The sequence below is a fragment of the Diadema antillarum genome, unplaced genomic scaffold, assembly GCF_040938485.1.
Source record: "Diadema antillarum isolate AM-2024a unplaced genomic scaffold, OU_Dant_1.0 seq00000102_RagTag, whole genome shotgun sequence".
Classification (NCBI taxonomy): domain Eukaryota; kingdom Metazoa; phylum Echinodermata; class Echinoidea; order Diadematoida; family Diadematidae; genus Diadema; species Diadema antillarum.
In genome coordinates this window covers 658,641-671,410 of record NW_027271189.1, presented here as the reverse complement: position 1 = coordinate 671,410, position 12,770 = coordinate 658,641, and the positions used below count along the sequence as shown (strand labels likewise).

Genomic DNA, 12,770 nt, shown 5'->3' with positions numbered 1-12,770 from the left:
CAAGCAAGATGCAGCCCGCACTAAATTCAACTTTGTGACCAAACTATCCCACAATGCATCTGAAAGAAGGTTGGCCACAAGTCATCTGTGTATTGGTGGTACCCCAAATTTATGGGACATGAAGGGAGAAAGGAGAGGAGAAAGAGAGGTCTAACAATATTTGTTTTCCCTGCACAAATTACAATTTTATTGAAGCTGAATCAACAGCGTGTGAGACAGTGTCTCTTTTTAAAAACAAAAAAGCAAAAGAGAATATTCTTCTTTGCATCTGATGTAGGAGGATGGCATTAAATACAGTGCTCCAATTTGGAGGCAGACTCTGCACTGCTATTCCATTGCTGGGTTTCAGTTGTTTTGTTTTTCTCCTCCATTTTCCCCCTTCCAAGTTTTATCACAAAAAAAGACATAACTGTGCTAATGCACATACCATCAGAGAGTATGAAGGCCTTTAATCATTGATACTTGTAATTACTACCAAACCTTAGGTGAGACTCTGCACTCTCGTGGCACCAACAATCCCATTTTACAGTCTGATGCATGCCTTGAAAGTGAGCCCTCGCTTGGCATAATACATCCACTACTTAAGTATGAATATAATTACAGTAGTGCCCTATTGGGCACAGGGGACATTAATGCCTCCTTGATGCTTTGCATGGAACAGTGACAACAGATCTATATTTTGCTACCTGCTCTGCTAAAATAGGCTTAACATGTCTCTGTTATAATCTCTTGGTCAGCCACTCGGTGGATGGTGTTTTATTATTTATTTTTATTTTTATTTTTCTTATTTGGCTTTCATTCACAAATAGCATAGTACATATTTCGAAATCAGAACATACACTGGAGTGGTAAGGGTGCACCAGGTTGGGCAGCCCGGGTCTGGAAAGAGCCAACTGAATGACTTGGGCCCTCAGGCCATCCTCCCCAACCCACCTGGTGCACCCAAAACAGTCAGTTTACAATATAAAAAATACAAATTTCATTAACAGGCATACATTTAAACAACAACAAAAACAAAACAACTGTTTCTTTGTAAGTGTCAATTTAAGATATGTGTGCCTACCAATCTTTCTTATTCCATTCAGATATCAGAGGTCATTTTCTACATTTATAACAAAACTACAGAAAAAAAATAATACATTGCATATGTTTGTCAACTCTTAAATGGCTACAGATGGATTCATGGCATCATATCAACCATTTCTTGAAATATTTAACATCAGCAATTTTCTTGACAGCTCTTGGGCATCTAAATTTTTTCAAAGCCATATGATTTTGATTGATAGTTTTAGCTTTAGTCAATGTCAATACGCAGGGAGTATAATTACAAGGAAAAGGCAAATATCCAACATTGAAATATATTTTCAATTTTCATTTTTTGTTAGACAATTGAGCCTGGAAGGAGGAGCATTCTTTTTTGACATGAAAGTGTTCAAGTGAAGGATGCATGGCCTTGTCGAGAAACTGTAGTTTTGCTTTGTTTTGTTTTTGTTTTTGTTTTTGTTTTTGCTTTTGTTTTGTTTTTTTGGGGGGTGCTGACAAACAATAGTGGGTTAATTTTTCTTTAAATGTATATAGATGAACTGAAGGTACAGTCATTTATCTGTAGTTTGAGCTAGATTTTAATATTATGTTTCTGGGGTAAAAAAAATCTAATTTGGTGACAATGGGAAGTACTTGTAAATGATACGTAATACTTTTTAACACATACCAGATCTGGGCCCCGTTTTTATCAAAAGATAAAATTGATTTTAGATTTCCTTACCACACAGGCTGCCATAGACTTACAGTTGAAATCAACTATATAATCAATTCTAACTCTTCATAAAGCAGGGCCCTGACAGTTGTGGCCCCTACTCACTGCAGAACAATGCGGATCGTATTCTCAACAATTTGATGCATTTATGACTTATGACTATGATTAATGACACATTAGATCCCAAAAAGTTGCTTGAACTTGGAAATTAAACTTAGCTCTGGTAGCATTGACTGATGATCTTACTTCATATGCATGACGGGTTCATCAACATGCATGATATGGACAGGCGATGACTGAAACACATCCATTCTGCTAGTCTTAGTTTTCAGCACTATTCAGGAAGAAACAGTATTGTATCTTATGACCACTCCATGATGCAAGTCTGTATCTTTGGATATCTCTTTCTCCCATGCAATACTGCGATTACCTTTATATTTAAAAGCATATCAATTTGGGTCTGTAGGTCTCCAAGCTAAGTTGGATAAGAAAAATAAACTTGTTGTTTATTATACCAAGCTCATATCTCAGAAATGCATAACTGTAACAGGCTTGGGTGTAGGCTATGAGCAATCAGGCAGAGACCTTTAAACCACAGAGTTAAAGCAAACAATGGATGAAATGATAGCTCATAGACAAGCATCTGGCATTTATACCTTTCCAACAATGGAATGAATACAGATGAAGCATGACGAGTCAAAGGGTCAATTACCTCCATCACATCTATGGTAATGGTATGTTTTAATATCCAGTTACCTCTTTGAAACTCTCTGCTGAACAGCTCTCAAAGACTTTAAAATATTTAAAGGACATGGATTGAAATCAAAGTTGTAAAAAGTAACAGGGCTTGCCTGGAGATAATGTCTGTACATAATATTATATAACAGCTTGTCTATGATGATGTAATCTGATAAACTGTCAATGTCCCTTTTCGACAAATTGCCATTGATTGGAACTACAAACACAGAAACAAATAATGATTTCCACATTCAGTATAAAGCACACTTGAACAATTGTACATCAACAAAGGTCTGAATCTGTAGACTAAGCAGTTCCTCCAGATGGCATCTTTGGCATAGATGGAGGGGGATGGAGGGGGATGGGATGCCATCACCTAATAACAATTAACATTCCTCTCTGGTCACTGTCCTATGAGTCCATATTCCTGCTTTAAAGGCAGAACGACGTAACATCACGATTCCACTTTTAGCAAACACTGTAAAACTACTTGAAGAACTCATCTCTTGCCTGGTTAAATGCTGTTTTGAAGAAGCTGATATATTTATTTCTGTACATCGTTAAATTGATATACCAGTAAAAGATTGAATGGAAAAGAAAGAGAGACAGAGGGGAGAGATGAGGATGATGATGCCCTGGAGACGGTTGCTAGGGAGAGATGTATTTCCCTGAACACACTCCTCCTCTTTGGTCTTTTAGAGTATTGCAGGTCTTATCAAAGGGGTATGATATGGATACATATAAGATTTGGCAGAGATAATTCAGTTTCAAAGTCACTGAACAGTATGTCTTTTTTGTGTGTGCACCAAAGAATCAGTATCACTGTTTACATGTATCAAGTTAGTATGGGTCAAAATGATCACATTTTATCTTCTACTCATATTATCAGTATCTACACAACGTTAATCAAAGCGTGCATGTGTCAGATGCATGGATAGACCTTTCAAAACTTCCTCCTTCCTTCTATTTTAGACACACAGAGGCTGCAACATTTACTGTACAAAGACCAAAACTTGACAGAGCTGCACAATACACTCCATTCAACATTTAACATGGTATGAGACATCAAACATACGGATAGACAAACAAATACAACATATAATTTTTACACAATGGCATCACAAACTGGAATAAGTTACAGAACTGCAATAACATATAACAAAAGTTACTTAAAATCACTTAAAATAGTAGTAAATACAGCACATGCTGCATATAAACACTTCACAAAGCAAACTTCAAAAGTTCCATTAACAGTGCCAGTTCTGGAGAGCACACACACACAACTATTAAAAAAATGATCACTTCAAAGACAGATTACCATCACTGGTACCAGGCACATTAAAAAAAAAAGAAGATGTTTGCATACTTGGTCTCAAAAAAAAGAAAGAAAGAAAAAGACTTCATCACAAACTTCAACTTCTTCATACTTTTTATATCAATGACACTGTTTGTTTTCTTCAGTCAGTTTTCTCAAAATGTCAAACTTTTCTTGATAAAAATTAGCATGTATTTGTTGTCTTTCATACAGTGTACATCCCAGATTTCTTGACAACTATATTTCGTGCTGATTATGTGGAAGAAAAACACTGCAAAAAAGGAAGTGAATTAAACCACAGTTGTCATGCTTCATAAAGATATACTGAGTTTATCACATTGATCAAAAAGAACATCATTCATCCACCAAACTCACAAACTCATGCTTTTAAAAACTGATACCTTTCACATCTCAGTCCTTGGAAATAACTATGGAATGACAAAGAATGACAACGTGAAAATGAAGAAGGCTCAAAAAAATATGTGGATGAAATGATGTATATACATATAAACAAGAAAATGTGATCTATGCCACATATTTCATAAATTAGGACTTGTCTTGTAAGACAATTTGGGGAGTGGTTGAGCTTGTGATCAAGAACCACTGCAATGAAAAAAAAAGATATGAATTATCCCTTTTTGGAATAAAAATAAGTGATTTCCACCCTTGAAGACGATATACTATTGTGGTACTGGAGGCAATATTATTGTGATTTGGTGAATATATGCGCATACAGCGCATGTTGACTCACAAAATTTGTGAAAATGCAAACATCACAAAATATATTGCAGTATATCAATACAAGAAAAATTTGCATAGCACATGACAAGACACAACTTTGCTAACGAACATGTTAAATCCTGCATATCTACTATCTACTATCTAGCTACTATCTACGTGTACTTTGACATTTACTTCCACTCACATGGTTTAGACACATTTATTTCATGATTTCTACAGATATAGACACAAGTCAAAACTTAGGTAACAAGAACATTTCCAATTCTGTACTGTATACCAAAAATTCTGGAAATTTATAACCATCTCTTTTGTGGGTTGACTCAGGGCAAACTGGGAAATTCATAGAATCGTTACTCACATTTAAACACTGTGTAGACAACATGGGGGTGGAGGTGGGGGTAACCATTGTCATCCAAATACCATGATATTTTGCGCCCATTCAGGTGAACAGAAATATCCCTCTAATTGCTGATGGCGATATTTTGTCAACTATAGTGCCCATACCCAAAATTAACTGAAATGGTAACTCATACTCTTGTGTTTGAACGCTGTTGTGATGTTTTTTGAACGGATGAAACAAAAAATCTCGAGATTTCTTGCTTCAGCATTCCCACACCAGCCTCTGTGCAAATTATCCCACCATTTCCGAAATCGTCATGATAATTTCAAAATAATTGCAGGATTTCTTGGGATTTTGATAGCAATGCTGATTGCCCTATTTGGTGGGACTTTTATGCCCACATAGGCAAAAAATCTCCATCTATAACCTGGGACTGTCAGAATGAAGAAATTTAGTCTAAGGGTTCTTGGGATTACTGCTGAATGGAAGAAGGTTCTATACATAGCTAGCTGGTAAATCTTTCTTCATTAGGCCTCCCATTCAATGCCATTTCACTTGACACAAACACAATCTTCTCTCCCACAAACAATGTCCCTCTATTCCCAAGCGAATAAATACTGCCCTCACAAGGCCGGGATATCTCAAAGAGTGTTTGCCAGGCAGACAATTGAAGGGGGAGGAAATGAAGCCGAGTTCTCCAGACTGTTACAACATTGCTAAGGACTTCTTCCTCATTGGAACATACAACCCACATGGCATCTCCTAGGCTCCCATTACTCATCTTAAAGACCTCAAATGCAGCTTTCAAGGCTTGCTGTTATTGGTTCCTTTTTAATCTCACTCCCCTATCTCTGTAATTTCCCCAGCAGATCAAGACAGTTTCATCATTTCATGTATTTTCAACAGACATTTTTTGCCAATGAAGCTCTCAACTTTTTTATAGGGGTTCTACTTGTTTGTTTGTTTGTTTGTTTGTTTGTTTTATTTTATTTAATCACGGGATACAATGCCCTCGATCAGCCAGGTGAGGCTGTTTTTCAGAGAGGCCGTGAGAGCTCCTATAATACTGCACATGCTATGCAACCCCCCCCCCCCTTCTTAAACACTCAGAAAACTAACAAACACACAAAATGGAATCCCTTTGGCCTCAACAACATAACTGAATGAAAATGGCACTAAATAGGAATGGGAGTGCTAATTCAGAGTGAGGGGTGACTGTAGGACCTACGTGAAGAGATGACGAGTTAGGAGTTAGAACCCATATGAGGCTTGAAGGGTTACATTTGGCCTCAGATTGTGTAGCTACGATTCTTTTCTCACTAGAGGAGAAATTATCATCAATGCTTGGATCAGGAGAGAAGGAAATTGCTGTTGTGACCTCCTTGTTAGCATGGCTCTGATGGACAAATCCCAGAGTTCCCTGCTGCCGATTGAAACGCTCAAACATATCCGGAGACAAACCCGAAAAGAGTCTCCGTGACCCATTAATTGACTAATTCGTGAGCAGGAAGAGCCCTACTCGGCGAACAATGTGAGCATTCGTGTACAAATCATCTTCAGTGCGTCACCCAGTGGGGCTCATTTCCTCACAGGGCAATGCCTGTCTCCGTTTCTAATCTACCTGGCTCTTTATAACATAAGGTGATTGTGACTGCTTCCATTGTCGCTGGGAAAGTGGTGGGGATAAGCATCAGGAAATTACTGTTTTCATCATTTCGCTTCCTGATGGCATGTTATTGTCATAACATCAGTCATGCACTGGTAAAATGAACATATTGTGAGTGTGTGTGTGTGTGTGTGTTTTTGGTGTTGTCTTTTTTTTCGTGTAATTGACATGTTGTAATTCTAAATTATAGTTATTCTTCTTATCATGAGTAATTTCTTGCTGGACAATTTTGTTATACAGGTCATGAAATACTTGATATCATATTGACGAGGAAATTATCGTTAAACTACTCCTATGGTGTGTGTGGCAACGCAGTTCACATGTTGGCAGTTAACTAGGATTATGTTTGGACTACAATTCCCAAAGTATGATCTCATCTTGACTTCCATAAAAAAAATTTCATGCAGAGGGTCGCGTGGCTTTTTTATTCTTTTTTTTTTTGGTGAGTAACAGTTTTTTGGAGGCTTTATTTCTAGAATTCGGTAGGTAACACTGAAGGGGAAAAGCATACATCAGTAGTTATTTTCTTACCTTGGATGAAAGCAAACAGTGGAACACTTATCCACTATATCTGCCAATGCAAAATGTTTTTTAAGTTGACCTCGCAATGAGCCAAGTATTCAAACTACACAACTCTAAGAAAATGAGACTGAGCTTTCGTATTATTTAATTCCCCAGAAAACAGTCCCAATTTGTTGGTGAATCTGACAAATCATTTTTTATAGAAATAACTTCCTTGTAGTATCTTTCATTTTCTTTTTCTTTTTTTTTTTGGGGGGGGGAATTCAAAATTCTTGTCATTTCCTTTAAATAGTGTATGGTCAAAACAGAAGTTGCATATGCTCAAAATGGCTACACTCACTTTACAGATTCGTCCTGTTTTGTTTTGTTTTAGCTTTTGTTTGTTTGTTTTGTTTTTTGGTGGCATCATGTAGACATGAGTGCTTTGTGGAGATCTGTTTCACTTCAGGTTAAAACGAGTGTTGTTTTCAGTTTTGTCCATGTCTGTAAATGCAGTTATGATTCTTTACAGGAAAATTTATAGTCGAGTGTTGTTTTCTACTGAAAATGATGTTGACTGTCTCACAAGTTTTAAGTCAACCTGACAAAATAGGGCCAAATGACTATAATGTAAAATTATCTGCAGCCTACATGCAATCTTGCGGACATGTCATAGACATACTGAGTGCACAACCCCTCTGATCTCTATTGTATTATTTTTGCATTCATGATGGCCCTGTGATATTGTTACGCCAGAGATGGTTGGTGAACTTTGCATTAAGGTCATTTTTTAAAAATAAATAGCTTGTTATTTTGTGTTTATGGGGAAAACCTGAATGCTTATGGCATAGGCATATCACGACAAAGTGCACTGGAACATGAAGGTGAAGATGGGAAAAAATAACCTGTGTACATATAACAATGGATTTTTTATACCCAGGCATAGAATGTAATCCACATCTTACTACAGGCTTTGGGTCACATATTTGACAATCTGGGAGTTTTGTAATGATTGCAAATATTGGGTGCTGCCATTTGGATTCACTAGTTGTTGCTACTGTAGGTTGGACAAAAAAGGACATGTTTTCCCGTCCCTAGGGAGAAGCTCTTGTTACCATTATTTTGTTATTGGGCAGAACATTTTGTGCATAACATTTGACAGACATAATGAAGTTTCTGACTGGCTAAACATACTGGAATGTAGTAGTCCCACCTATATCCATGCATGTCAGGGTTAAACTGGCATGTAATGGGGTTAAAACAATCTATAAGGTATCAGCTGAGTTAACCCACTCGGGCAAATCAGCCTATTATCTTATTAGCTTTGTAATGCAGACGAGGCTGAGAGAGTTAATACCCTTACCTTGGTATCCTGACAAGGTATGTCATGAGTCTGACGAAGTCCTCGTCTCGCACCATGGAGAATTTCTGGCATTCTGGCATGTTGATGATAGGGTAGCCTTCTTGTGTCTTCCCTCCTGAAACATAGAAGTAAAAACACACACAATTTAACCAGGAGGATCCCACTGGAAGAGAGAATTCGTTGTTTGGTTCATAAGAAATACTCTCGAACATTAAAGGTAGACTGTTTTGAAGATTTGTGTGTAGATCCCTGAATCATTCATTCTGCCATGATAATGTAGTATCAAGTTGTTTCATACAATGCTAAGTGTGTTTTGGTTGGGGGGGGGGGGGTAGAAGACTAAAAGGTTACAGTGAATTCTAAAGTGTCAGATTCTATTGTGTCATAGAATTTCTTTCTAATAATGTCAATTATAGAAACTTACTAATTTTTTGGGTACGTGCCCAATGGACACTGGATGACGAATGATCGCAATAGCTCACTTGAGCCTTCAGCTCAGGTGAGCTAAAAATGAGAGGGAGGATTAAATGTGATAATTTCTGTTATCTAAATCTAAATGAATGTGAACCAAGACAGTGTTTTTTTGTCTGTTTTCCATGTCGATCATTCATAGCAGCATAGAATGACAGCTAATCAGTAAAAGGGTTTACAACATCTTTCACAAGCCTTTCCAACACATTGACATGGGTTTGATCTACCAGATGTTAACTGTCACAAAAACTGTCAACACTACTTGACTGCTTTAATATCGAAAGTGACGAGACTACTTGACTACTCATCAAACTTTCAAAGCTACATGACTATGAATACAAACTTTGAACCTCTTCCTATTTAATTCAACATATTGAGGACTGGCTGATTTTGCTACAACACACATTTCCCATAGACACCTGCCCGAGTATACTCGGGACTTGTCCTCAACGGGTTAAATGGTATACAGATTTCAACTTTCCCAAATAATCTTGTCATCTGATACAATTAAAATTCTGAAGTGCCTAGAAGCTGCAGTTATCCCAAAGACAAAAATGTCCATGTTTACACAGGAAGAGGAGCAAATAATTAGACAACATATTATATTGGACTCGAAGACATGAGGACGAAATGGGAAATTGCTGCAAATGGTCAATTAAAATGTATTTCATGCAAAAAAAAAAGGGACCAGAATTTGCTATTACCATTAACTTTCTTGAGCTGTTTGTAGATGATTAGAGTTATCATTCTCATTATCATTAGAATCATCATCATTTTTATCTTCAAATAAAATCTACATTTTTCAATAATGAAAGGGCATGTTGACTGTTTTATAATCTTTGCCTTTGCCTTAAATGGTCTTAATTTTGTGTCACATTCTGAGGGAAAGAAGAAAATAAGAGATAAATGTGAACTAGTTCCTACACTGAACAGTTACAGGTGACTATCACAATTCAAGTAAGATGCTCTCATTGGCAAATGAGCAATCTGTTTTCTTTTACTTGACTTGCAACTGATGGCAGATATTTTCTTGCTCAAGAACTAAGTTCATACATAACCACAGAAATGCGGAACCACTCGTCAAATTTCTCTGAGGATCTGAGGTAGATGTGAAGGTTTCATCTGGTAATAGTAGAAGTCGACAGAAGAATTTAGAAAAATAAATTAAACAACAGACTGAAGTATTTCTAAGCATGTATCATAGAACCTATGAACCACTTCTTTCAACAAATATCTGCCAATTTGGGTTAAAAGTGAATTTGTAAAGATGCCATAGAGCAGTGGCAATGCTGATAAACAAGACCTTATCATAATTATGGCAATAAATACTGACTTCTTCTTTTGAACTCAACATCACACCATTCTTAAGACTGTTGACATGCTTAATTTGGTTTGACAATCCCAGCTCTGTTTCTGATTCTCTGATTACAAATATGCAACAATGCAGTTGCTTGTGAAAATGTAATAATTATTGGTGTAGCAGACATTAAATTGTTTAAGACTTGAGCCTGAATACAAGACTACAAATGGCATACACAGGGCACCCCACAGCTGTTACCAAAACCATTAGCCACAGACAAGCAGGGCTGTAAAAGAGAGACACACACACTCAGACACCACCTGCAAATTGGATTTTGTAGCATGTTTGAACCATCATAATGCAATTAGAGCATTTCCCCCTCCTTTCTGATGCCTCTACCACTATTATCAGGTGGTTGTACTCTGAATTATGGATTATCACCAGTTTAGCTGCACATAGTGACATAATGGCATGAGAAATAAATGTGGTACTGGTAGTGTTAGTTACTAAAGAGAGAACTGATATACATAGCTTATAGCAAATTCACTGGGATCCAGGGGTCACAGGAATAATCATGTATATAAATGAGCAAATGACATGTGTAGTGTGCATAACACCTTTCCTATCAATCTAAGCACTTTGAAAAAAGGGAAAGCTAACATTGAAGTTTCACATTTATATCTAAAATTCACACTTATGTTGTAGTTTCCCTTGTCATATTCACTTTCAGTATAGGTGTCTAATGTCACACAAACAGCACTAGATAGCAGCAAAAATATTGACTCTGATCCTGACATGAAAGTGACATGCATGCATATATTTCTCCATTTAGCACTGTAAACCAAGACCACAAACTTTACCACTCATGAAATTGTCAGGAAGTCCCGATTTGAAAAAAAAAAGAAAAGAAAGAAAACAAAAACATATATACATAGACTCGCTAAATATACGGTCTGTATACAGTAATGATTACACTTCGTTTTCTCCTTGAAAGTAATCTGCTTACATGTTACTACGTTGTTGTTGTTTTTTCTCTCAAGCTGATTAGTCTTGATATCCACACTGGAATTACAAAAGGTTGGTTGGCCATATGCTATTCACAATTACAATTGTACACTTTCATGTTTTGGTCTACAGGACAGTGGAATAGTTCATGCAGTATATACTGGATTCACAGCTTTGAAGGACGTTGTATGTATATACACAATTATAAAGGGTAGAATCAATACACCCACAAAAAAATCTTTTGGCGATGGCAGAAAAGTAAATGGTGCACCAAAAATGGAGTTATAAATTTCTGAAATGAAATGATATGTATCTCCTTAGTGCTAATACCTTAGATTTGCCATCAATCTTAATGGAACCAGAAGATGATACAGTTAACTATATAAAAAGATGCTTTGACAACAGAAAGCTGATACAGAACAGTAATGCCTCCTGTACTATCTCCTGTTTAGTTTTTAGGTTTGTCTGGGGTTTTTTTCAGTGGTAAAATTCTCTGTCTCTCTGGAGTGGGTAATAGCTCTCACACAATTTTCTTAATCTGACTGGCATCAATTCTAATTCAAAGAACAGTTCAGTAAAAAACAAGCAAGCAAGCAAGCAAGCAAACAAACAAACAAACTAGTATATTGGAAAACCATTTTTGATATGCCCTGGTTGGGTCTTACCTGTGATGAATGCCACTTGGTGGTTGAGTTGGTCCACGACATCGGTTATCAATATCTCATCTGACATGTCCATGTCAAAATCTGCAAAACACAAAGAAATAAGACATTGTTTCACCTGAAGTATTTTATCAATAATGGACAGACTCATGATCAGAGGAACTGATTTGATAAGAATAAATCACACTGACTCTATAAGCAGGTTAAATGAGAAATTGACATTCTTATAGGTCTGTTGAGGGTTCTTAACCCATTGAGGACGGTTTGATTTTGCTGCAACACTCATTTCCAACAGAAGCTTGCCTGATTATACTCGGGACTTGTCCTCAACAGGTTAACAACAGACCTTATGAGACATTGAATGTCATGATTGTGATACGTCTTCAGGTTTGCTGCCAAAGTGCACCTTTTTAGCTTACCTTCTGCGAAGAGGCAGTCCCACAATCCATAGAAAATCATTGTAATTCTTAGCCGTTTTGAGAGAGGAATCAAAGGGAATGGTGAAAGGACAAAAATATTGTCAACGGGCAAGTGTTGTCACGGCATAAATGGCCAGTGACACTGTGTGAGGTCAACACAGTAGTGATAATTTGCTGAATGAAATATTAATCTCTGTCTAAACAGATCTAATTCCACGGCTTTGGGAGGATTTGGGCTGATTTTGACAGTCAACCTAGGAAGCGATAAGGGAGTAATACTGTGTTCGTTACTTGGCTGGAATCATGTTACATTTTGGCAGCACAGAGGGAAGTGGCCAAGGAGGGCAGGACAGTATAGGATATTTTGTTTTGGTTCACTCGCCTTCCCTTACACACTCTGATGTGTATGTTGGTATGGTATTCTATCTTCTTTCTTTTTTATTCAGTTTTCCTGCAGCTTTTGGAAAAAAAAAACAACCAAACACAGCAAACA

The 12,770-nt window shown here is 37.0% G+C and overlaps 1 protein-coding gene across 1 annotated transcript in view; it reads right to left on the bottom strand.

Moving 5' to 3' along the window:
* The window catches only part of LOC139726858 (guanine nucleotide exchange factor DBS-like), a 198,950-nt gene that overhangs the window by 101,138 nt on the left and 85,042 nt on the right, over positions 1-12,770 (bottom strand). The window contains exons 3-4 of the mRNA XM_071637853.1: positions 11,862-11,942; positions 8,421-8,535 (exon numbers count right to left, since the gene is read on the bottom strand). Coding sequence (XP_071493954.1) covers positions 8,421-8,535; positions 11,862-11,942 — 196 coding nt within the window. The remainder of the gene's footprint in view (positions 1-8,420; positions 8,536-11,861; positions 11,943-12,770) is intronic.